The sequence below is a fragment of the Tamandua tetradactyla genome, chromosome 2, assembly GCF_023851605.1.
Source record: "Tamandua tetradactyla isolate mTamTet1 chromosome 2, mTamTet1.pri, whole genome shotgun sequence".
Classification (NCBI taxonomy): Eukaryota; Metazoa; Chordata; class Mammalia; order Pilosa; family Myrmecophagidae; genus Tamandua; species Tamandua tetradactyla.
In genome coordinates this window covers 150,859,294-150,885,729 of record NC_135328.1, presented here as the reverse complement: position 1 = coordinate 150,885,729, position 26,436 = coordinate 150,859,294, and the positions used below count along the sequence as shown (strand labels likewise).

Below are 26,436 nucleotides of genomic sequence, written 5' to 3'. Positions count from 1 at the left end.
GTATTTATATTTTTTATTTTTTTGGAAACATAACAACATACAAACATGAACATTCTTAACATATAAGCATTCTGTTCTTGGTATATAATCAAAAACTCACAATATCATCACATAGTTGTATATTCATCTCTGTGATCATTTCTTAGAACATTTGCATCAATTCAGAAAAAGAAATAAAAAGAAAAAAGAAAAAAACTCATACATGCCATACCCCTTTCCCCTGTCTTTCATTGACTGCTAGTATTTCCATCTGTCCAAAGCATTTTAGCCTTTCTTTCCCCTATTTTTTTTCTATACCCCGTACTACTCCCTATCATTGATCACTGGCATTTCAGTCTATTATATATATTTTAACATTTGTTCCTGCTATTATTTATTTATTTTTAATCCATAAGTTTTATTCATCTGTCCGTACCATAGATAAAAGGAGCATCAGACACAAAGTTTTCACAATCACACAGTCACGTTGCGAAAGCTATACCATTCTGCAATTATCTTTAAGAAACATGGCTACTTGAACACAGCTCTACATTTTTAGGCACTTTCTCCAGCCTCTCCAATATACTGTAACTAAAAGGGTAATATCTATATAACACATGAGAATAACCTCCAGGATAACCTCTTCACTCTATTTGAAATCTCTCAGCATTGATACTTTATTTTGTCTCATTTCTCTCTTCCCCCTCTTGATCTGAGAAGGTTTTTTCAATCCCTTGATGCTGACTCCCAGCTCATTCTAGGATTTCTGTGCCACGTTGCCAGGAAGGTTCACACCCTGGGAGTCATATCTCACATAGAGACGGGGAGGACAGTGAGTGTGCTTGTCGTGTTGGCTGAGAGAGAGAGGCCACATCTGAACAACAAAAGAGGTTCTCTGGGGGTGACTCTTAGGCCTAATTTTAAGTAGTCTTAGCCTGTCCTTTGCAAGGATAAGTTTCATATGAACAAACACCAAGACTGAGGGCTCGTCTTAGTGCTTTGGTTGTCCCCACTGCCTGTGAGAATATCAGGAATTCTCCACACGGGGAAGTTGAATTTTCCCCTTCTCACCATTCCCCCAAAGGGACTTTGCAAATACTTTTTTATTCACTGTTTAAATCACTCTGGGATTTATCAGGGCATCACTCTGGAAAAACCTACAAAATCTCATGCCCTACTCAAGGTTCCATGTACTTATGGTGTTCAATTACACTGTCCATATAAGTTATATTAGGAAATACACTCATCAAAATATAAATTTTGTACCAAATAAACGTTTTTTTGCTTTAGTCTCACCCATAAGTTAAAGTATTAAAATATGAATGGCCGTCTGTTTTCAACACACTGCAATGTTGACATTCCTTTGTTCTTCCTCATGCAAAAACATTTTTAAATTTGCACATTTAGTCAGGATCATTGTACACTCTAGGCATTCCTAGATTATACCATCTCAAGTCATTATCATCTGTTTTCCCTTCTGATTTCATTTGTGCCTCCAGCCCTCCTCCCTCTATCATTTTCATGCTCAGCTTCATTCAGTGTTCTAGCATTACTGTATTACATTATGTAGTATTGTGCAATCCATTTCTGAATTTTTACAATCAGGCCTGTTGTACAATCTGTGTCCCCTCAGCTCCAATTACCCAATATCTACCCCATTTCTATCTCCTATTGGTCTTTGTTCTTAACTGAAATTCTCTAAGTTCATTCACTAATATTAGTTCATATCATTGAGACCATACAGTATTTGTCCTTTTGTTTCTGGCTAATGTTTCAGCATAATGTCCTCAAGGTCCATCCATGTTGTTACATACTCATAACTTTATTCTGTCTTATAGCTGCATAATCTTCCATCATGTGTATATACCACAGCTTGTTTAGCCATTCATCTGCTGATGGTCAGTTTGGCTGTTTCCATCTCTTGGCAATCGTAAATATGCTGCTATAAACATTGTTATACAAATGTCTGTGTCCTTGCCCTCATGTCCTCTGAGTAGACATCTAACAAAGATATTGCTGGATCATATGGCAATTCTATGCTTAGCTTCCTGAGGAACTGCTAAACTACCTTCCACAGTGGTTGTACCATTATACATTCCCACCAACAATGGATAAGTGTGCCTCTCTCCACATCCTCTCCAGCACTAGTCATTTTCTGTTTTATTGATAATGGCCATTCTGGTGGGTGTGAGGTGGTATCTCATTGGTTTTAATTTGCATTTCCCTAATAGCCAGGGAAGTTGAGCATCTTTTCACGTGCCTTTTGGCCATTTGTAATTCCTCTTCTGAGAAGTGTCTGTTCATGTCTTTTGCCCATTTTGTAATTGGGTTGTCTTTTTGTTGTTGGTTGAACAATTTCTTTATATATTCTGGATACTAGACCCTTATCTGATATATTGTTTCCAAATATTGTCTCCCATTGTGTAGGCTGTCTTTTTACTTTCTTGACAGAGTTCTTTGATGCACAAAAGTGTTTAATTTTGAGGAGTTCCCATTTCTTTCTTTCTTCAATGTTGTTCTTTGGGTGTAAATCTAGGAAACTGCCTCCTATTATAAGATTTATAAGATATTTCCCTACATTTTCTTGTAAATGTTTTAGCGCTAATGTTTACGTCTTTGATCTATTTTGACTTAATTCTTGTATAGGGTGTGAGATATTGATCCTCTTTCATTCTTTTGCATGTGAATATCCAGTTCTCTAGGCACTATTTATTGAAGAGACTGTTCTGTCCTAGGTGAGCTGGCTTGATTGCCTTATCAAAGATCAATTGTCCATGGATGAGAGGGTCTATATCTGAACACACTATTCGATTCCATTGGTCAGTGTATATATCTTTACACCAATACTATGGTTTTGACCACTGTAGCTTCGTAATACACCTTAAAGTCAAGTAGCATGAGACCTCTGACTTCATTTGTCTTTCTCAGGATATTTTTAGCTATTCGGGGCACCCTGTCTTTGCAGATAAACTTGGTTATTGATTTTTCTATTTCTGAAAAGTAAGTTTTTGGGATTTTAATTGGTATTGCATTGAATCTGTAAATCAATTTAGGTAGAATTGACATCTTAACTTATATTTAGTCTTCCAATCCATGAACACAGTATGCCCTTCCATTTATTTAGGAGTTCTGTGATTTCTTTTAGCAATTTCTTATAGTTTTCTTTGTATAGATCTTTTGTATGTTTAGTGAAATTTATTCCTAAATATTTTATTCTTTTGGTTGCAATTGTAAATGGAATTTTTTCTTGATTTCCCCCTCAGATTGTTCATTTCTGGTGTATAGAAACACTACAGATTTTTGAGTGTTGATCTTGTAACCTGCCACTTTGCTGTACTCATTTATTAGCTCTAGTAATTCTGCTGTGGAATTTTTGGGGTTTTCAACATGTAGTATCATATCATCTGCAAACAATGAGAGTTTTACTTCTTCCTTTCCAGTTTTGATGCCTTGTATTTCTTTTCCTTGTCTAATTGCTCTGGCTAAACTTCCAGCACAATATTGAATAACAGTGGTGATAGTGGCATCCTTGTCTTGTTCCTTATCTTAAAGGGAAAGTTTTCAGTTTTTCCCCGTTGATGATGATGTTAGCTGTGGGTTTTTCATATATTCCATTTATTATGTTGAGGAAGTTCCCTTCTATACCTATCCTTTGAAGTATTTTCAACAGGAAAGGATGTTGAATTTTGTCAAATGCCTTTTCTGCATCAATCGAGATGATCATGTGGTTTTTCTGCTTTGATTTGTTGATATGGTGCATTATATTAATTAATTTTCTTATGTTGAACCATCCTTGCATACCTGGGATGAATCCTACTCGGTCATGTGTATAATTCTTTAATGTGTTGCTGGATTCAGTTTGCAAGAATCTAATTGAGGACTTTTACATCTATATTCATGAGAGATTGGTCTGTAGTTTTCTTTTCTTGTAATATCTTTGCCTGCCTTTGGTATGAGGGTGATGCTAGCTTCATAGAATAAGTTTGGTAGCTTTCCCTTGTCTTCAATTTTTTTGAAGATTTTGAACAGGATTAGTACTAATTCTTTTTTGAATGTTTGGTGGAATTCACATGTGAAGCTATCTGGTCCTGGACTTTTTTTGGGGGGGGGGGTAGCTTCTTAATGACTAATTCAATTTATTGTGATTGGTTTGTTGAGGTCATCTATTTGTTCTTTTCTGCCTTTGTAGAAAGTTGCCCCTTTCATCTACATTGTCAAGTTTATTAGCATGAAGTTGTTCATAGTGTCCTCTCATTACTTCCTTTATTTCTGTGGGGTTAGTGGTTATGATTCCTCTTCCATTTCTGATTTTATTTATTTGCATTTCTCTCTTCTTTTTGTCAAGCTCACTAAGGGTCCATCAATCTTATTGATTTTCTCATAGAACCAACTTTTGGTTTTGTTGATTTTCTTATCATTTTCATGTTCTCAACATCATTTATATCTGCTCTAATCTTCATTATTTCTTTCCTTTTGCTTGCTTTGGGGTTAGTTTGCTGTTCTTTCTCTAGTTCTTCCAAGTGGACAGTTAATTCCTTAATTTTTGCACTTCTTATTTGATATAGGCATTTAGGGCAGTAAATTTTCCCCTTAGCACTGCCTTTGTTGCATCCCATAAATTTTGATATGTTGTGCTTTCATTTTCATTTGCCTTGAGATATCTACTGATTTCTGTTGTAATTTCTTCCTTGACCCACTGGTTGTTTAAGAGTATGTTGTTGACCCTCCATATAATTGTGAATTTTTTTGCCCTCTGCCTATTATTGATTTCCAACTTCAGTCCTTTATGATCCAAGAAAATGTTGTGTATGATTTCAATCTTTTGTTTGTTTGTTTGTTTACATAGGCAGGCACCGGGAATCGAACCCGGGTCCTCGTGCATGGCAGGCAAGCATTCTTACCTGCTGAGCCACCATGACCCGCCCAATTTCAATCTTTTAAAATTTATTGAGACTTGCTTTGTGACCCAGCATATGGTCTGTCCTTGAGAATGATCCATGAGCACTTGAGAAAAAGTTGTATCCTGCTGTTGTCGGGTGTAATGTTCTATAAATATCTGTTAAGTCTAGTTGATTTATTGTAGTATTCAATTTCTTTGTTTTTTAATGATTCTCTGTCTAGATGTTCTGTCCATTGATGAGAGTGTGGAATTGAAGTCTCCAACATTTATGGTAAATGTGTCTATTTCTCTTTTCAGTGTTTGCCTCATATATTTTGGAGGATTCTGGCTCGGTGCATAAGTATTTATGATTGTTATGTCTTTTTGTTGAATTGTTCCTTTTATTAATACATAGTGTCCTTCTTTGTCACTTTTAAGTGTTTTGCATTTGAAGTGTAATTTGATGGATATTTGTATAGCTACTCATGCTCTTTTCTGATTGTTGTTTGCATGAAATATCTTTTCCCAACCTTTCACTTTCAACCTATGTTTATCCTTGCGTCTAAGATGTGTTTCCTGTAGACAGCATGTAGATTGGTCCTGTTTTTTAATCCATTCTGCCAGTCCATGTCTTTTGATTTGGTAGTTTAATCTATTAACATTTAGTGTTATTACTGTAAGGGAAGTACTTTCTTCTACCATTTTGCCTTTTGGTTTTTATATGTCATATGTAATTCTTCTTCTTTTTACCTTTACTGATACACTTCATTTCTACACTCTTCTCCACAGCTCTCTGTCCTGTCTTTTCTTATGTGTCTCTAGTGCCCCCTTTAATATTACTTGCAGAGCCAGTCTCTTGGTCACAAATTCTCTCAGTAATTTTTTTGTCTGGAGATGTTTTAATTTCCCCCTCATTTTTTGAAGGACAGTTTTGCTGGATATAGAATTCTTCATTGGCAGTTTTTCTCTTTTGGTACTTAAATATATCATACCAATGTCTTCTTGCCTTCATGGTGTCTGCTGAGAAATCTATGCATAGTCTTATTGGGCTTCCCTTGTATGTGATGGATTCCTTTTCTCTTGCTGCCTTCAAAATTCTCTTTTTCTCTTTGACATCTGACATTCCGATTAGTAAGTATCTTGGAGTATATCTATTTGGATCTATTCTGTTTGGGGTATGCTGCACTGCCAGGATCTGTAATTTTAAGTCTTTCATTAGAGTTGGGAAATTTTCAGTGATAATTTCCTCCATTAGTTTTTCTCCTTTTCCTTTCTCTTCTCCTTCAGGGGCACCTACAACACGTATATTTGTGTGCTTCATGTTGTCATTCAGTTCCCTGAGTCCCTGCTCATATTTCTCCATTCTTTTCCCTATATTTTCTTTTGCTTGTTGGATTTCAGATGTCCCATTCTCCAGTTCAGTAATCCTATCTTCTGCCTCTTGAAATTTAACATTGTAGGCTTCCATTGTTTTTTTGTTTTTCATCTCTTCTACTGTACTGTTCATTCCCATAAGTGCTTTGATTTGTTTTTCAGACTTTCAGTTTCTTTTTGTTTGTTCTTTGCTTTCTTTATATCCTCCCTCAATTCATTTATTTGATTTTTTTTTTTTGGCCTGGCCAGGCACTGGGAATCAAACCTGGGTCTGCAACATGGTAGGCGAGAATTCTGCCAGATTTGATTTTTATGAGGTTTTTCATGTCTGCTCAAACATTCTGAATTAATTGTTTTGACTCCTGTATCTCATTTGAATTGTTGGTTTGTTCCTTTGACTGGGCCTACTTCAGTTTTCCTAGTATGATGTGTTAGTTTTTTGCTGGCATCTAGGTGTTTAGTTTCCTTAAATAGTTTATTCTGGAGATTGTGTTCACTTTTTTTTACTTAGGGTTTTCTTGCTGGATGACTGTGTTGTCTGTCTGTTCTTTGACATTCCATTCAGCTTATTCTAGACTGCCAGCTTATGTTTTGTTTAACAGATCAGTATTTTTCAGTTCTTGTTTTCTTGTTTCTTGCCCTGCCTTTGGTGCCTTTTTTTTCTCCCTTAGAAGTGTCTACTTAGGTGTTATTGACCCCAAACAGATTTTTCGCAGGCCAAACTGGCCCCCTGTCAGGAGGAAAGAGTCACCTGCATCAGTTTTCCCTGAGGGTGAAACCCAGCAGGTTGAAAGACTTTCCTGTGAATCCTCTAAACTCTGTTTTTTCCTATCCTGTCCTGTATATGGCGCTTATCTGCGTGTGGGTCCCACCAGCATAATGTGATGTCATACTTTTAACTTCAGCAGACTTTCCCTGCTAGGGATGTTATTGAGACAGAGGAGAGGTTGTAGACTGGCTTTAATCACTTCAGTTTTACAAACCTTGGAGTCTGAATTCCTTGAAGGAGGGATTCCGCCTGAGCTGGGCCCCACCCCTCCCCTAGGGAAGGCAAAGGCTCCAGACAAGCAATCAGACAAGCTCAATTCTGTCCTTGTCTTGCGGAGGAGGATCCTGAAAAGCTGTGCAGCTATATCCAAAGATCAGTAAAGGCCCAGAAACATAGCCACAAGAAAGAAAAAAAAAATCCTTTTCAGAGCTGGACCCCCATTTCTTGGGTTTTCCAACAAAAGCTTAAGTTGGTACGTTGTTTTGTGTATCTCCAGGTCCTATGTGCCCCCTCCTTTCCTTCAGGGCCCAGACCGTTTCAAGTATTTTGTGTTCTCCGATCCAAAAAGACCTCTGTTTTTTGTTTTTTTTTTCTTTTCTGATCAGCTCTGCCCCCTCTGCACTGGGGCAAAAACCAGAAACCTCAGCTTTTACTCAAGGTTCAGCTGAGCTGGGGGCCTATTTTTAATAGTCAGAATTTGTTAATTAATTCCACAGTTGGAGCTTGGTTGTGCTCAGCTCCTGCTGCTAGTAAAGTCTTTTTCCTTTCCCTCTATGTAGTAGCTTATGGGGGAGAGGCACTGGCCACTGCAGTATGGGGAACTCACAGTTCTGGGTGGGCTTGCAGCTGGTGCATGTCACTGCCATGGCCTCAGCAGTTGTTCTGTACTGTTCCTGGCTATTTACTTCCTGCTCTGGAGGACAAAGTAAATCCCACTACTCATTAAGCCACCATCTTGGCTCTAGAAAAGAACCAACTTTTGGTTTTGTTGAGTCTACTGTTTTGTTATTCCCCAGCTTGTTTGTTTCTGCTTTAATCTTTATTATTTCTCTCCTTTTATTTGCTTTAGGGTTAGTTTGCTGTTCTTTCTCTAAATTCTCCATTTGAGCAGTTAAATCCTCCAGTTTTGTTTGTCCTTGTTTTTTAATATAGGCATTTAGGGCAATAAATTTCCCTTTCAACACTGCCTTTGCCACATTCCATAAGTTTTGATATGTTGTATTCACATTATAATTTGTCTCCAGATTTATCAATTTCTCTAGCAATTTCTTCCTTGACCCACTGATTACTTAAGAGTGTGTTGTTTAATCTCCATACATTTGTGAAATTTCTGGTTCTTTAGTGATTGTTACTTTCCAACTTTATTTCATTGTGATTAGAAAAAGTGCATTGGATCATTTCAATCTTTTTTTTTTTTTTTTTTTTTTTTTTTTTTTTAAAGGAAAGACAGAGAGAAGGAAGGAAGGATAGAAGGAAGGAAGGAAGGAAGAAAGGGAAACATCTTTAAACATTTTCTTGTTTTATTGTATTTTGTTTTTTTTTTGTTTTTGTTACATGGGCTGGGGCCGGGAATCGAACCGAGGTCCTCCGGCATAGCAGGCAAGCACTTTGCCCGCTGAGCCACCGCGGCCCGCCCGGATCATTTCAATCTTATTAAATTTATAAAGACACTCAGTTTGTGTCACAGCATATGATCTGTCCTGGAGAACATTCCATATGCACTAGAAAAGAATATATATCCTGGTGTTTTGGGGTGTAATGATCTATATATGTCTATTAGATCTAATTCATTCATCCCATTGTTTAGGTTTTCTATTACCTTGTTGATCCTCTGTCTGGTTGTTCTGTCTATAGTGGAGAGTTAGGAATCTCCCGCTATTATTGTTGATATGTCTGTAGCTCCCTTCACTTTTTCCAGTGTGTGCCTCATGTATTGTGGAACTCCTTGATTGGGAGCGTACACATTTATCATTGTTATTTCTTCTTGGTGATTTGTCCCTTTCATTAATATGTAGTGTCCTTCTTTGTCTCTTAAGATATCTTTACATTTAATGTCAGTTTTGTCTGATATTAGTATAGCTACTCCTGCTTTCTTTTGGTTAAGAACTTGCATAGAAGATCTTTTCTACCCTTTCAGTTTCAATCTGTGTCCTTGCATCTAAGATGTATCTCTTGGAAACAGCATATAGGTGGATTATGTTTTTTAATCCATTCTTCCTGTCTGTATGTTTTAATTGGTGAGTTTAGTCCATTAACATTCAAAGTAATTATTGTAAACACAGTTCTTGATTCTACCATCTTGTCTTTAGTTTTTATTAGTCAAATCTGTCTATTTTCCTTCTTTCTCTTTTTTCCTTTAAATTTCCATTACTCATATTCTTCAATTCTGTGTTTTCCTCTGACTCTCTCTCCTGCCCTTTTTTTTAATCAGCAGACAGGTCTCCCTTTAGTATTTCTTATAGGGTAGGTCTCTCTCTCTCTTTTTTTTTTCCTTTGTATGCTACATGGTATCACATTTCATTCTTTCTTCTAAGTGGCAATCCCATTATTGCCGCACCATTTGTTCATTTTTTGTGTGTGTGGAGGGGGAAGTGCATCATCTGGGAATCGATCCACGGTCTCCCACATGGCAGGTGAGACGTCTACTGCTGAATTAACCTTGTACTGCCCTATTAGGGTAGGTCTCTTGTTGACTAGTTCTCTTGGTCTTTCTTTGTCTTTGAAGATGTTAATCTCTCCCTCGGTTTTGAAGGATAATGTCTGGATAAAGAATTCTTGGCTGGAAGCCTTTCTCCTTCAGATTCTTAAATATATCAAACCACTATCTTCTTGCCTCCACGGTGCTTGTTGAACAGACTAAACTTAGTCTGACGCGTTTTTCCTTGTATATAGTAGGTTGCTTTTCTTTTTCATTCTGCTTTCAGAACTTTCTGTTTCTCTTGAACACCTGACAGTTTGATTCGTTTGTATCTTGGAGCCGGTGTGTTCAGATTTATTCTATTTAGAGTTCATTGGGCCTCTTTGATTTGCATATTTATATCTTTTATAAGGGTTGGGAAGTTTTCCCTGATTGTATCTTCCACGAACTTTCCTGACCCTTTATTTACTCTTCTCCTTCTGGGACACTAATGATCCTTATATTTGTGTACCTCTTATTGTCCATCATTTCCCTAAGATCCATTTACATTTTTTCCATCTTTGTTGCCATTTGTTCTGTTGTACATTCAGGTTAATTTGTTCTATCTTCTAGCTCACTTTTTCTTCCTTCTGCTTCTTTGAATCTGCTATCGTGTCTCCTGTATGTTTCTAAATTGGTCTATGGTACCTTTCATTTCTGTGAGAGCTGCCATTTTTCTATTTAACCTTCTGAATTCTTCTTTATGCTCTTCTGTTGTCTTCCTGATATTCTTTATTTCTTTATAAGTATCCTTGAGTAGTTCCATATTCTTTGTCCCCTCTGGAATTTTGATTTGGTCATTTGGCTGGGTCATATCTGCTTGGATTTTCACATGCTTTGTGATTTTCTGTTGTGTTCTGGGCATTTGATTATCTTTATATGGTCATTTTGCGAGTTGTTTTCCTTCACTCTTCTAAAGTTTTGTATTTATTTGGTTTTCACTGATGGTTTCCTTTTGCACTTGGTTTGTTGTTATTCTTGGCCAAACCAAGTCCTGGATCTCATGTGTGGGATACAATTGAACTTGAGGGTCTAGTAGAAGCTAGACTGGGATGCATGGGTACTTCAGTGGTAGAATGACTGCACACCACATGGGAGACCCAGGCTCGACCCTTGGCCAGTGCACCAAAAAAAAAAGATAATAATAATAAAATAAAATAAGATTATGGGGGTGTGAGGATAGTTCAGTAGTAGAATTCCCACCTGCCATGCAGGAGACCTGGCTTCAATTCCTGGCTCATGCACTTCCCCAAAACAAAACAAACAAGCAAACAAACAAATGAAGAACCAAACAAAAATGAAAAAATTCAACAAATGGTGCTGTAACAACAGGCTACTCACATGGAAAAAGAATGAAATGTGACCCCCACCATATAGCATACATAGAAAAAAATAATAGGAAGAAGGTTATAATAAAAACATGAAACAGAAAAAGCACGAACAACAACAAAACACACCTCAACAGTGGTAGCCCCCCCCCAAAAAAAGTAGACACCCTAAGATATACTGGGAGTGAAATCAGACTGGTGCCCATCAAAGGGAGAGAAACTTTAAGAGAAGGAAGAAATTAATAATAAAAATAAGTGAAATGAAATAATAAAAAATATGTGAAATAAAAAATAATAAAAAGATAAAATATCTTTAAAATAAAAATAAAAATAATGAAAAAGACAGTTATACTCTAATAAAAATGTATAGAAAGAATATTTTTAAAAGGGGGGAAGAAAAAAGAATATGAAAGAAAAAAATAAAAAATAAAAATAAAAACCTAGGCAGATAGGGAATTAGCCTGTCTGTGTTTACTGCTTTTCACCAGCAGGTGGTGCTCCCAAGGTTCCTCCTCCCTCAGCCCCACCCACCCTGGCTGTAGCGGCTCCTGGCAGACCTGCTGGGGAGTGGGAAGAGTCAGACGGTGGGGGGGCAAGGGGGGGGGTCTGCCACAAATTGTGCCTGTGAGGCTGGCTATTCCTGCACCCAGCGAATGACTGCGCTATGTGCTGATTTGAAATGATGTATGTACCCTAGAAAAGCCATGTTTTTATTCTAATCCCATTTTGTAAAAGCAGCCATTTCTTCTAATCCCTATTCAGCACTGTATGTTTGAAATTGTAATTAGATCACCCCGGAGATGTGATTTAATCAAGAGTGGATGTTAAGCTGTATTAGGTGGAGGCATGTCTCCACTCATTTGGGTAGGTCTTGATTAGTTTACTGGAATCTTAAAAAAAGAGGAAACATTTTGGAGAAAGAGAGATTCAGAGGGAGCAGAGAATGCTGCAGCACCACGAAACAGAGAGTCCACTAGGTGGTGCTTTGGAGATGAAGAAGGAAAATGCCTCCCAAGGAGCTTCATAAAACAGGAAGCCAGGAGAGAAAGCTAGCAGGTGACATCATGCTCGCCTTGTGCCCTTTCAGTTGAGAGAGAAACCATGACTGTGTTCACCATGTGCCCTCTCTGTTGAGAGAGAAACCCTGAACTTCATCGACCTTCTTGAACCAAGGTATCTTTCTCTGGATGCCTTTGATTGGACATTTCTATAGATTTGTTTTAATTGGGACATTTTCTCAGCTTTAGAACTGTAAACCAGCAACTTATTAAATTCCCCTTTTTAAAAGCCATTCCATTTCTTGTATGTTGCATTTTGGCAGCTAGCAAAGTAGAACATTCTCCCACCTGGATGCCTTTATTTGTGTGGGGTCATTGATTATGTCTGCTTTTCCATTTCTGATTTTATTTGCATCTTCTCTCTCTCTCTCTCGTCAACCTAGCTAACAGTAGATTGATTTTGTAAAAAAACCAACTTCTTGTTTTGTTGATTTTCTCTATTGTTTTCATATTCTCAGTTTCATTTATTTCTGTTCTAATCTTCATAATTTTTTTGCTTTTGTTTGCTTTGGGGTTAGTTTGCTGTTCTTTCTCTAGTTTTTCCAAGTGAACTGTTAATTCCTCGATTTTTACACTTTCTTCTTTTTTGATGTAGACATTTAAGGCAATAAAGTCCCCTCTCAACACTGCCTTTGTTGCATCCCATAAATTTTGATATGTTGTGTTTTCATTTTCATTTGCCTTGAGATATTTACTGATTTCTCTTGTAATTTCTTCCTTGACCCACTGGTTGTTTAAGAGTGTGTTGTTGAGCCTTGTTGAGCACATTCCACCCTCTGGACCCTATAAAAGACATGTTTTCCCCATATATGAAATACATTCATTCCATAACAATATCAGAGAACCTTAAACCATTTCGGTAACATTACAAATGAAATACAAAGTTAGAAACAGCACAAACTCCTATCAAAGTTAGTTACAGGCATGGTCCATTATAAGGCAAAATTATCCTCTGGCTCTGGACCTTTGAAACTCAGACAAGTTATTTACTGCCAATGTACAAAAGAGGAAGAGTCATCAGATACATCTACATATTTCCATAGGGAGGAAGGAACACAGGGGTCACTGGACCAATACAGTTTCGAAAACCTGCAAGGCAAAGACCATTAGATTTCAGAGTCTTAGAGTCATTTATCTTCAGGGCTTAAGTAAGTGGCAGCCCCCACCCTTTCCAAAGGCCTACGCAGAAGCCTACCTCTCTCCGAATGTAACCTTGCAGGACACTGGGGAGACCATCTTTTTTCTCGGCTCTACCCTTTCCAGGCATTGGGGCCGCACCCGGGCTCTCTGCCATCTCCAGGGCACATGCTCAACCCCTCCATGTGGTGGTAGCCAGGCTCTCCCCAAACCCCAAGGAATGTGCTTCATCCTCTCCAAACCCTGAGGTGGCATGACTCTTACACTGCAACGAGGTGGAAGGCCCATCTCTGCCTTTGGGGCAAACTCACCCTCTCCATGGGTTGGGTAGGTCCACTCTCCTGGCCCAAGGCTTCTTGACTTCAGACCTCAGCCTCCATGGTTTTGCCTCTGAAGTTATTTTTCCTTCAATGTGTCCCTTCTCTGAACCCCCCAGTCCAGACTGGCAGTGGCTCTGTTTATACAGGTCCCACAGCACTCTCGTTGGCTTTCTATGTAGTAGCCTTGGATCGTGCCCATCAGGAGTTCCTACAAATTCTTTCCTGCATAACTCCATATCCGATCCTAGCTATCTCTGAAATGGCTGACTGGTTCCACATCTGGCCAGATCCTCACAAGGAGCACTAATCTCTGGGGTCTCCCTTCCTGGAATGGAAGCCTAGAATTTTCCAGGACATCAATTTCTGGTTTCTTTGTACCAAAGAGTTCAGTTTTTAAGCTTATCTCTCCCCTGTTGCATTTCACTATAAGCTGTGAGGAGAAACCAGGCTTTACTTTTGACATCTAATTGGGAGATTTCTTCTGCTAAATAGCCAAGTTCATGGCTTTTAAAATCTGCCTTCCAGCCAAAGCCGCTAGTCAATTTTGCCAGATTATCTGCCATGTTAAAACAAGGCTCATCTTCCTTTCAGTCTATAATAGCAAATGCCTCATTTCTGTCTAAGGCTTTATCAGAAGTGTCTTTAGAGTCCACATTTCTACCAACAGTCTCTTCAAAGCATTCTAGGCCTTCTCTATCAAGCTTCTCACAACTCTTCCAGAATCTTTCCCTTATCCATTTAAAAAGCTGTTCTAGCATGTTTGGTATTTGCAAACCACAGCAGCACCCCACTCCTGGTACCAAAATCTGTTCTAGTTTGCTAGCTGCCAGAATGCAATATAAACAGAAACGAATGGCCTTAAAGACGGGGAAGTTAATAAGTTGCTAGTGTACAGTTCTAAGGCTGAGAAAATGTCCCAATTAAAACAAGTCTGTAGAAATGTCCCATCTAAGGCATCCAAGGAAAGATACCTTGTTTCAAGAAGACCAATGAAGTTTAGGGTCTTTCTCTCAAGTGGAAGGGCACATGGTGAACACAGTCAGAGTTTCTCTCTCATCTGGAAAGGCACATGGTGAACATGGTCAGGGTTCCTCTCTCATCTGGAAGGGCACGTGGCAAACATGGCATTATCTGTGAGCTGCTTCTCCTGGCTTTCTGTTTCATGGAGCTCCCCGGGAGGCATTTTCCTTCTTCATTTCCAAAGGTCACTGGCTGGTGGACTCTGCTTCTCGTGGCTGTGTCGTTCTGCTCTGCTCTCTCTGAATCTCTCTCATTCTCCAAAATGTTTCCTCTTTTATAGGACTTTAGAAACTAATCAAGACCCACCCAAATGGGTGGAGATATGATATGCCTCCAGTTAATCCAGTTTAACAACCACTCGTGATTAAATCACATCTCTGGGGAGGTGATCTAATTACAGTTTCAAACATACAATACTGAATAGGGATTAGAAAAAACAGTTGCCTTTACAAAATGGGATTAGAATTAAAACATGGCTTTTCTAGGGTACATACATCATTTCAAACCAGCACAAGCCTCCATATATTTGTGAATTTTCTGGCACTCTGCCTGTTACTGATTTCTAACTTCATTCGATTATTATCTGAAAAAGTGTTTTGTATGATTTAATTTTTAAAAAATTCATTGAGGCTTGCTTTGTGATGCAGTATATGGTCTATCTTTGAAAATGATCCATGAGCACTTGAGAAAAATATGTATCCTGCTGCTTTTGGGTGTAATGTTCTGTAAATGTCTGTTAAGTCTAGTTCATTTATCATATAATTCAAAATCTCTGTTTCCTTATTGATCTTTTCTCTACATATTCTGTCTGTTGATGAGAGCGGGGAATTGAGGTCTCTAGGTCTTATGGTAGAGGTGTCTACTTCTCCCTTCAGTGTTTGCCTCATGTATTTTGGAGCACTCTGGCTTGTTTGCATAAATATTTATGGTTGTTATGTCTTCTTGTTGAATTGTTCCCTTTATTAATATATAGTGTCCCTCTTTGTCTCTTTTAACTGTTTTACATCTGAAGTCTAATTTGTTGGATATTAGTATAGCTTCCCCTGCTCTTTTCTGGTTGTTGTTTGCATGAAATATCTTTTCCCAAGCTTTCACTTTCTTTCTATTTTTGTCCTTGGGCCTAAAATGAGTGTCCTGTAGACAGTATATAGATGGGTCCTGTTTTTGTTTTTTTTTTTAATACATGGGCAGGCACCAGGAATTGAACCCAGGTCCTCTGGCATTCCAGGCAAGCGTTCTTGCCTGCTGAGCCACCGTGGCCCGCCCTGGGTCCTGTTTTTTAATCTGTTCTGCCAGTCTATTTCTTTTGATTGGGAGAATTTAATCCATTCACATTTAATGTTATTACTGTAAAGACAGTAATTTCTTCTACATTTTGTTTTTCAGATCTTATATATCATATCTAATTTTTTTGTCTTTTTACCTTTAATGACAGTCTTCATTTCTACACTCTTCTCCAGACCTCTCTCTCCTGCCTTTTCCTATCTGCCTGTAGTACTCCTATTTCTTGCAGAGCTGGTCTCTTAGACACAAATTGTCTCAGGGATTGTTTGTCTGAAAATATGTTAAATCTCCCCCTCATTTTTGAAGGGCAGTTTTGCTGAATGTAGAGTTTTTGGTTGACAGTTTTTCTCTTTTAGTATGTAAATATATCCTACCACTTGCCTCCATGCATTCTGCTGAGAAATCCACACATAGTCTTATTGGGCATCCCTTGCATATGATGGGTTACTTTTCTCTTCCTACTTTCAAAATTCTATGTCTTTGACATCTGACAATCTAAGTGTCTTGGAGTATGTATATTTGAACCTATTCTGTTTCTGTATGCTGTACTTCTTGTGTCTGTAATTTTATGTTTTTCATAACAGATGGGAAATTTTCGGTGATAATATCCTCCATTAGTCTTTCTCCTCCTTTTACCTTATCTTCTCCTTCTGGGATACCCACAACACGTATATTTGTGCCCTTCATGTTGTCATTCAATTTCCTGAGACCCTGCTCATATTTTTCCATTCTTTTCCCTATATTTTCTTTTGTGTGTTGGATTTCAGATGTCCAGCCTTCTAGTTCAGTGATCCTCTTAGATCTATTGTTGTAGGTTTCCATTTTTCACCTCTTTTATTTTGCCTTTCATTCCATAATTCTGTGATTTGTTTTTTCAAACTTTTAAGTTCTTCTTTTTGTCCACCCAGTGTCTTCTTTATATCCTCCCTCAGTTCTTTGAATTTTGATGAGATTTTGCATGTCTCTTCCAGCATCCTGAATTAGTTGTTTCAACTCCTGTATCCCATTTCAGGTGTTGGTTTGTTCCTTCAACTGGGCCATATCTTTGATTTTCTAGTATGACTCATTATTTTTGCTGACATCTAGGCATTTGATTTCCTTAATTACTTTATTCTGGATGTTGTTTTCACTCTTTTACTTAGGGTTTTCTTGTTTAATAGCTTTTTTCCCTATCTTTTCTCTGACATTCCATTCAACTTACTCTAGACTACTAGCATAGGTTCTGTTTAGCTGATCAGAATTTTTCAGTTGTTTTTCTGTTTCCTTCCATGCCTGTATGGAGCCTTTTTCTTTTCTTGAGGAGATTCTTCTTAGATAGTATAGACCCCATTCAAATTTTCCCAAACCAGACAGGCCAGTGTCTCAGGAGGAAAAATAGCGAGCATCAGTTTTCCTGAGTGTGTGACCCAGCAGGTTGTCAGACTTTTCTGTAAAGCCTCTAGTCTCTATGCTTTTCCTGTCCTGCCCAGTATGTGGCACTTATTTGCTTCTGGTTTCCCACCAGCTTGAAGTGATGGCAATACCTTTAATTTCAGCAGACCCTCCCCACCAGGGGCATGGTTGAGACAGAAGTGAGGTTGTAGAATGTCTTTGATTGCTTCTGTTTTCCAGCCCGTAAGGGCCTAAATTCCCTGAAGGAGGGATTCCACTTGAGCTGGGTCCTGCACTCCTTTTCTTGGGGAAGACACCCTTAGGGAATAAACCCCTTTCACCTGACTAGTTACTTTGTCTCTCAGATGTTGCCTGGCAGCATCTGACTGGGATGGGCTGAAACTGCAGGAACCCATATTTTCACCTTGCCAGCCAATATCTGGCTCAAGTCTGTGTCCTGTCCCCCTCTCTACTTGGTATAGGTATCCTGTGGCCAAACCAGTCCACAGACCCCCCAGGTGAGAACTGAGCCACTTGTTGCTCATTTTTCCATAGTGTTGTATTTTTCTCACTGATTTGTAAGAGATTACTATTAGTGACAGCCCTTGATCTATGGTATGATTTCAAATTTTGTTTTCCCTGTTTATATGTTTTAGTATCTATTAGGGCTAGTCCCCCTACTACTCTTCTGTTTCATTATTTTCCTAATTATTATTGTTTTTTCTTCCATAATAACCTGAATTTTAACTAAGAATTTACAGCTCTATGATTATGTCTTTATTTTGAATGCGTCCTATAATGCTTTCTTTTTATGATTTTGATGATAAGCTTTTAAGTGGACTCTACTAGCACACGTAGGAGAATAATGCATTACCCTGATTATTAGATGCTGAAAGAAAGGATGCTTGAACATGATGATCAACACTGGACTTTTCTTTATTTGATAAAGAACTTCATGTTAGTCTTTCAACTTTCAGATGAGAAGACACAGAGGGAAGAATAGTGAAAGATTCAGAGTAGTCTTTTCTAAAAATAATTCCATATGGTTTCTAGTCTAAGTAACAGTTTGTATAAATAAAATTCTCTTTAAATTTCCAAAATATTCAGAGTCCTGTATAGTAATACTTTCTAATATGGCATAGGTTGGGCCTGAGATTTTTTTTGTCAAATAAAAAAATGTTAGTCTTTTTTTTCAGTAAAAATTTTATTTCTTCATTTTAGGGTGGTTTGTGGTGTTTTGGAGGAAATGGACTTCCTTATGCCGAAAGTTTTGGAGAAGTTCCTTCAGCTACAGTAGAAATGTTCTGTTTAGAAGCCATAGTAAAACATTCTGAGGTAACTTAGATTTTCAGAACATGGCTTACTTTTTATGATTACTACAAAAATTTTACGAGTTGGTTCACTCAATGGAAATTATCCTGTTATTTGTAAAAGTAACCAAAAGCTCTTCACTTGATTTTAAATCTCTGCTTCCCCCCAATTTAATTGTTAGACTTTATAACCATGATTTGACACCAATACATGAATTTCATTTTTTCATGTTTTAAAAAATAGATTTAATCTTATTTGTCTATAAAGAAAGCCACCTGTCTGCTATACCTGGCACTTGCCTTTGAGTTATACTGTATTCTGTAGCCTTTTTAAGATCATTTGAACACCTCATATTATCAGGTATTTAATTGCTATTAAACATCTGTCAGAGTTGTATGTGACCTTGTATGAGAAAAGGAAATATTTAGATAACCATACTTCTTGAATTATGATTGCAGCATATGTGTAATGATTTTTTTTTTTTTTTGCTTTTTAGCATTGTGGCAGCTTTTTTATCATGATCACAGTTTCTTTAAAAAACAGAAGAAGAAAACACCAAACTTTAGATCTGTGTTGTTAAAACCTTAGTGCATAAAAATCACCCAGGAGCATGTTAAAAATGCATATATTCTGCTCACCTCCAGTGGCTTTAATTTTATCAATCTGGGGTGGAGTCCAGGAACTTGCATTCTTAGCTGAAATCCCTGGTGAGCATGATGATGCAAGTGGTTCATCTCCACATCAAGGGAAACACCATCTTCTTCAATTTAATTTCGGGAACCATTAGCCGTGGCTTAAAAGCATGATCCTTCCTAGTTACCTTTAGTTCCATGGAATTAGGAATTGAGCACAAAGAGGAGATAATAAAAATAAAAGTGTTGTTGTTCTGAAGGAAACATGAAACTAGCTTGGGTTTTGTGATTTATGAGTAGTTTGTGAAACAGTGGCTGCATCTTCATTAGAAAGTAGCAGTGCATGGAACAGAATAGCTACATTTCCAGAGGCCTCTCAAATTATTACGTATCTTACTTGATAGTTGTCTAGAAGGCATACTTTGTAATACATGTAAATATGATAAAATTAATGAAAATATAGAAAATGAAAATTGTCATTTATCCGTGACATGTTGTCAGCAAATAAATCCAGTAATGGCAAAAGGCAAGGCAATCCCAGTGGCATTAGACAAATATTAGTAACTTGTTGGTGATCCTGTCAACCTTAGCATAATATATGGTGCTCTCCAATTTTCATTTTCTCTCTTTTCCCTATTAAAAATTCAAATCCATTTTTTCCTGTTTTTATTTGTGATCTTCCCCCCACGTTGGAAATTTTCTAGCTCCTGAGTTTTAGGCCAGCCCATAGTTGTGGGTGCTTCTTGCCCTGGGGTCATGTGTAGGGCTGCAGGTGTTGCTTGTCCATGTCTGAGTACGTTCTTGGGTCCAGGAGCGATATTGACCTGCTGCATAAAGGATTATCTCCTGAGACTAGAAGGCAGATTTCTCAAGGTAAAAGTACCATTTTTGGAAGTTTCAGGCTAATAAAAGTATCACTATAAATTGAATCAAGCCTGTAAAAATGATATCGTCTGGATACTTCTGATTAAGAGCTAAGCAGAATAATTTTAAGAACAGTTTTTAGAAGCCCTGGTGAAGCTGTGGCTTCTTAGGTTTGTTTTTTTGTTTGTTTTTTTCTGATTTAAATAAACTGAGACCAGGGTTTTGAGAATTTTCTGTGGGTCTCTGTCTTTGAGCAGGGCCACTGGCTGTTCACATTAGCATGCTGTACCATCTAGTGTGGCGGATTTGTACTTCATAAAGTAAGTTTTTATTCATTTGTTGTGCTAGATATCTGAACATTGTGATCAAATTGAAGCCAGTGGAGGCTTGCAGCTACTTCAGAGGCTGTACCAACTTTACAAGGACTGCCCTAAAATACAGAGAAATATAATGCGTATCATTGGAAATATGGCTCTGAATGATCATCTTCACCCCACGATTGTTCACTCAGGTAACAACTTTATATCCCAGTATTCAGGATTCAGCCCTTTGATCTGCCTCTCCTACCTCCACCTGTCATAATATATTGTTTTTTCATTTTTGTTATAGCAGCTTTATTGAGATTTAATTTACAACCATACAGCTCACCTGTTTAAAATGTATGTTTATTGAGTTGTGCAATCATCACCACAGTCAATTTTAGAATATTTTCAGCATCCCAAAAGAACCCCATATCTGTTATCAGTCATCCCCATTTCCGCCCAAACCTCCTAGCCCTAGTTAGCTGCTAATCTCATTTCTGTTTCTGTAGATTCACCTAGTCTGGACCTTTTGGAATCATATAATATGGTCTTTAATATTTGATTTCTTTCACTTAGCTTAATGATATGTTAATTATTCAATAGATTTAGATTTTGCGTAGGGTTTGTTATGGGTCCTTAAAGGGAGCTTGTAGTTTTCAGAATTACTTGAGACATAGAGATATGCCATACCTGAGATGATAAGTATGACTTAGTCTTTTAGGGCTGCTGTAACAAAATACCAAAAGTTCATGGCATAGAACAAAAGAAATGTCTCACAGTTCTAGAGTTTAGAATTCCAAAGTCACGGTGTCTGTAGGGCCATGCAGCCTCTTGAGCCTGTAGGGCTCTTCTGGCTTTTATGGGGAATGTGTTTACTCCTTCATCAAGTGTGATATTAGCTCATAGGTTTTTCATAGATGCCCTTTATTAGAATGAGGAAATTCTTGTCTATTCCTAGTTGACTAAGTTTTTGTTACAAATAGGTATTAAATTGTGTTAGAAAAACACAACTTTTTTGTCTGGTTTATTTACTGTTGGAGAAGCCATAAAATATTGCTATTGTTGGAGAAGCCATAAAATATTGCTGACATGGCTGCCGTAGCTGATGCAAGGCAACACAAAATGGCTGACCCGAAATCTGCCCTCCGCCTTAGCAATAACGGTGACCAATCCCGGAAATCTGCCCTCCAGCCTAGCAACAACGACCACCAATCCCAGCCGGACATGTGTCCCTGCATGCTTCCCAGCCTATATAAGCCTGTGCACTTCCTGAATAAAGCAGATGCCTTCCATTTTCCTCTGAGGGTTGTCTCCTGAGTCGCGTGCTGTGTGCTCTGTGTCTGTGTGACAGACTCAGTACGGCCGCTTACCCCCAGCCATCAGCTAACCAGCCATCAGCTACCCCACAATTTACTGTGTATCTTCGGGGTTCATCCATATTGTTACATTTCAGAATTTTATTTCTTTTTACAGCTGAATAATATTCCATTGCATGTATAACCATATTTTGTTTATTTGTTTATCTATTGATGGACACTTGGGTTTCTTCCATCTTTCGATAAGGAGTGTACCTATTTCTCCACATCCTCTCCACTTGTAATTTTCTGGTTTCTTAAAGAATAGCCATTCTACTAAGTGTAATATGGTATTTCATTGTAGTTTTGGCTTGCATTTCCCAAATACTTTTTTTTTTTTTTACTTTTCTTTATTGTATAGTATAACATATATGTAAAGCAAAGAAATAAAAAAGCAGTAATTTTCAAAGCACTCTTCAACAAGTAGTTACATGACAGATCCCAGAGTTTGTCGTGGGCTACCATAAGATCCTCTCATACCCAAATGCTTATTGATGTTTGGCATCTTTTCATGTGCTTTTTAGCCAATTGTATATCCTCTTGGAGAAATAGTCTAGTCAAATCTTTTTGCCCATTTTTTAATTGTGTTGTCTTTTTATCATTGAGTTATAGGATTTAGTGATATATTCTAGATATTAAACCCTTATTGGATATGTGTCTCTAAATAGTTTCTCCCATTGAGTAGATTGTCTTTTCACTTTTGTGGTATAGTCCTTTGAGACACAACCATTTCTAATTTTGATGAGGCCCATTTATCTATTTTTTTCTTTCATTGCCTGTGCTTTGGGAGTAAAAGACTAAGAAACCACCACCTACCACAACATCTTGAAGATGCTTCCCTATGTTTTCTTCTAGGAGTTTTATGGTCCTGGCTCTTATATTTAGGTCTTTGATCCATTTTGAGTTAATTTTTGTATATTTAGTATGAGATATAGCTTCTCTTTATTCTTTTGCATATGGATAGCCAGTTTTTCTAGCACCAATTTTGAAGAGACTGTTCTTTCCCAGTTAAGTGGACTTGGCAGCCTTGTCAAAAATCAATTGGTCATAGAGATGACTCCCAGGGATGAATCCAGCCCTGGCACCATGGGATCAACAATTCCATCCTGACCAAAAGGGGGAAAGGAAGTGTAACTAATAAAGTATCAGAGTTGAGAGGCTTCTCTGGAGGTTGCTCTTACACAAGCTTCAGTTAGACCTTGCTACCTATCATAACCTGCCAGCCCCCAACCAGGACCATTCCAGCCAATCCTAAAGAACACCTAGGGAAATATGTAAGATTCCACAAGGGTTCCATACACTAGAGTAACTTTCCAGAAACCCACAACCTCCAGATGGGTTCCTGGTCCAGATAAGTCCTTAAACCTAGCCCAGCCTCTCCAGAACATCAGATAGTTCCATCTCCCTACCCCATATTAGTGACAGACTCTTCCAGTATGAAAAATTTAGGATGGCCATAGCCCAAACATCCCTAAAGAGAGGGATGGAAAGATGAAAGGTGATGGTGGAATTATACATAGAAGATAGGATTTAACAAATGAATATGTCTGCTGAATCATTAAATTGGTATCTCTTTTAGTCTCCAGTATTTTAGAGCCGCTAGAAGTAAAAACCTAAAATTGTGGAATTGTAACCCATGTCAAACTCTGAAATATGCTCTACAACTAATTGTGATGCTGTGCTTTGAAATGTATAGCTTTTTTTGTATATATGTTATTTTTCACAAAAGAGAAGGGAAAAAAGTCAATTGTGATAATAAAAAAATATTTAAACCTTCTTGCCTTCTATATTATGGAGCAGCTAGAAGGAAAAGTCTAAGAGGATCGTATGGTAGCCCATGACAAACTCTGGGATCTGTCCTGTAACTACTTCTTGAAGAGTGCTTTGAAAACTATTACTTTTTTTTATTTCTTTGCTTTGTATATATGTATATTATACAATAAAAAAAGTTAAAAAGAAATCAATTGGCCATAGATATGAGGGTCTATTTCTGATTTCCCAATTCAACTTTATTGTTCAAAATATCTGTCTTTGAGTAACAAATATGGATTAAAAATAAAGAAATAATAGGGGGAACAAATGTTTAAATAAATTGGGTAGATGGTAATACTGGTGGTCAGTGAGAGGGAGGGATAAGGGATATGGTATGTATGAGTTTTTTCTTTTTTCTTTTTCTTTCTTTTTCTAGAGTGATGCAAATGTTCTAAGAAATGATCATGGTAATGAATATACAACTATGTGAAGATATTGTGAGCCATTGATTGCACACCAAGTGTGGAATGTTCATATATTAAGAATGTTCGTGTTTATATGTTCTTTTGCTTTGTCAAGAAAAATAAAAAATATATCTATCTTTGTGCCCGTAACATGCTGTTTTGACCATTGTAGGTTTGTCATAAGACTTAAAGTCAGGAAGTATGAGTCCTACAACTGTTCTTCTCTTTCAAGATGTTTTTGACTATTCAGGGCCCCTGATCCTTCCTAATAAATTTGATAATAGGTGTTTCCATTTCAGCAGAGTTGGCTGTTAGAAGTTTGATTGGGGTTATATTCAATCTGTAAATCCTTTTGGGGAGCGTTGACATCTTAATGATATTTACTCTTCCAGTGCATGAACATGGAATGTCTTTCCATTTACTTAGGTCTTCTTTGATTTCTTTTAGTGAAGTTTGTTGTTTTCTACATAACAAGTTCTTTCCATCCTTGGTTAAGTTTATTCCTGGATATTTGATTCTTTTAGTTGTTATTGTAAATGTTATTTTTTTCTTGATTTCTTCCACGTGTAGTTCATTACTCGAGTATAGAAACAATACTGATTTTTGCATGTTAATCTTGCACCCAACCTGTTTCAGTTTGCTAAAGCTGCCAGAATGCAATATACTAGAAATGGGTTGGCTTTAATAATAGGGATTTATTAACTTAAAATGGACAGTTATAAGGCCATGAAAGTGTCCCAGTTAAGGCATCCACAGAATGATCCCTTCTCTGAAAAAAGGCTGCTGGCATCTGGGGTTCTGTCAAAAAGCAAGGCACATGGCTGGCATCTGCTGGTCCTTAACTCCAAGGTTTTGTTGCTTTCAGCTCCTGGTTCTAGGGGCCTCTTTTCTGAGCTTCTGTGGGTCCTCTCCTAGCATCTCCAGGGCTTTTGTCTCTGTGTCTTCTCCAGACTTCTCTGGTGTTTCTCTGAGCTCTCTCAGCTTTTTCTGTCATATCCTCTCATACAGGACTCCAAAAAAAGTATTAAGCCCACCTTGAATGTGGTGGTTCACATTTCAATTGAAATAACCTGACCAAAAGGACCCACCCACAATAAGGCTGCATCCATAGGAATGGATTGAAAGAACATGGCCTTTTCTGGGGTACATAACAGCTCCAAACTACCACACTGCCACTTTGCCAATTTCTTTATTAGCTCTAGTAACTTCACTGTTGATTTTTCAGGTCTTTCTATATATGGGATCATGTCATCTCAAATAGTGAAAGCTTTACTACTTCTTTTCCAGTGTTGATGCCTTTTGTTTCTTTTTCTCACCTAACTTCTGTGGCAAGAACTTCTAGCACAGTGTTGAATAACAGTGGTGAGAGGGCATCCTTGTCTTGTTCCAGATCTTAGAAGGGAAACTTCAGTGTTTCACCATTGAGTATGGTGTTAGCTGTAGGTTTTTCCTGTTACCCTTAATCATGTTGAGGAAATTTCCTTCTATTACTAGTGTTCTAAGTGTTTTTTTTTCTTTTAAAAAAGGAGGGGTTAATTTTACCAAATGCCTTTTCTGGGTCAGTTGAGATGATCATGTGTTTCTTCTGCTTCTTTTTGTTAATGTGGTTATTACATTAATTGATTTTCTTGTGTTGAACCACCCTTGCAACCTTGGGTAAAAACCCACTTAATTTTAGTATATAGTTCTTTTAATGTGCTGTTAGATTCAATTTTCAAGTATTTTTTTGAGGATTTTTTTCATCTATATTCATTAGAGAGATTGGTCTGTCATTTTCTTTTCTTGTAATGGCTTTATCTGGCTTTGGTATGAGAATAACATTGTTCTCACAGAGGGAGTTAGGTAATGTTCCCATCTCTTCAGTTTTTTTTTTTTTTTAGAAGTAGAGTAGGATTGGTATAAATTCTTCTTGGAATAATTTGTTGAGTTCCCCTGAAGCCATCTGGTCCTGGGCTTTTCTTTGTTGGAAGTTTTTTTGATGACTAATTCAACCTCATTACAAGTAATTGGTTTGTTACGGTCTTCTATTTCTTTTAGACTCAGTGAAAGTTGTTTGTGTGCTTCTAGGAATTTGTCCATTTCATCTAGGTTATCTTAATTTGTTGGCATATACTTGTTCATAGTATTCCCTTATGATCCTTTTTATTTCTGTGGGGTCAGTAGTAATGTCCCCCCTCTCATTTATGATTTTGTTTATTTGCATCTTCTCTCTTTTTTTTTTTCTTTGTCAATGTCACTAAGAACTTGTCGATTTTATTGACCTTTTCAGAGAACAACTTTTGGGTTTAATTCTCTCTGTTGTTTTTTAGTCTCATTTTTTTTTCCTGCTCTAATCTTTGTTGTTGCTTCTTCTTGCTTTGCAGTTCATTTGGTGTTCTCTTTCTAGTTCTTACAGGTATGTAGTTAGATCTTTAACTTTAGCTCTTTTTCTTTTTTAATGTAAGCTTTTAGGGCTATAAATTTTCCTCTCAGAGCTACCATTGCTGCATCCCTAACTTTTGATCAAATGCTGTGTTCTCATTTTCATTCATCTCAAGATATTTACTGATTTCCCTTGCAG

General features: G+C 37.5%; 1 protein-coding gene across 13 annotated transcripts in view; it reads left to right on the top strand.

Annotated features, from left to right (window-relative positions):
• Positions 1 to 26,436, top strand: part of SERAC1 (serine active site containing 1) — a 228,164-nt gene that overhangs the window by 165,798 nt on the left and 35,930 nt on the right. For all 13 annotated transcript variants that reach the window (XR_013170847.1, XR_013170848.1, XM_077149372.1 and 10 more), the window contains 2 exons: positions 18,418 to 18,531; positions 20,352 to 20,514. Coding sequence is in view for 11 of the 13 variants with exons in the window: in XM_077149372.1 (XP_077005487.1) it covers positions 18,418 to 18,531; positions 20,352 to 20,514 (277 nt within the window). In the remaining 2 variants the exon portion in view is untranslated. The remainder of the gene's footprint in view (positions 1 to 18,417; positions 18,532 to 20,351; positions 20,515 to 26,436) is intronic.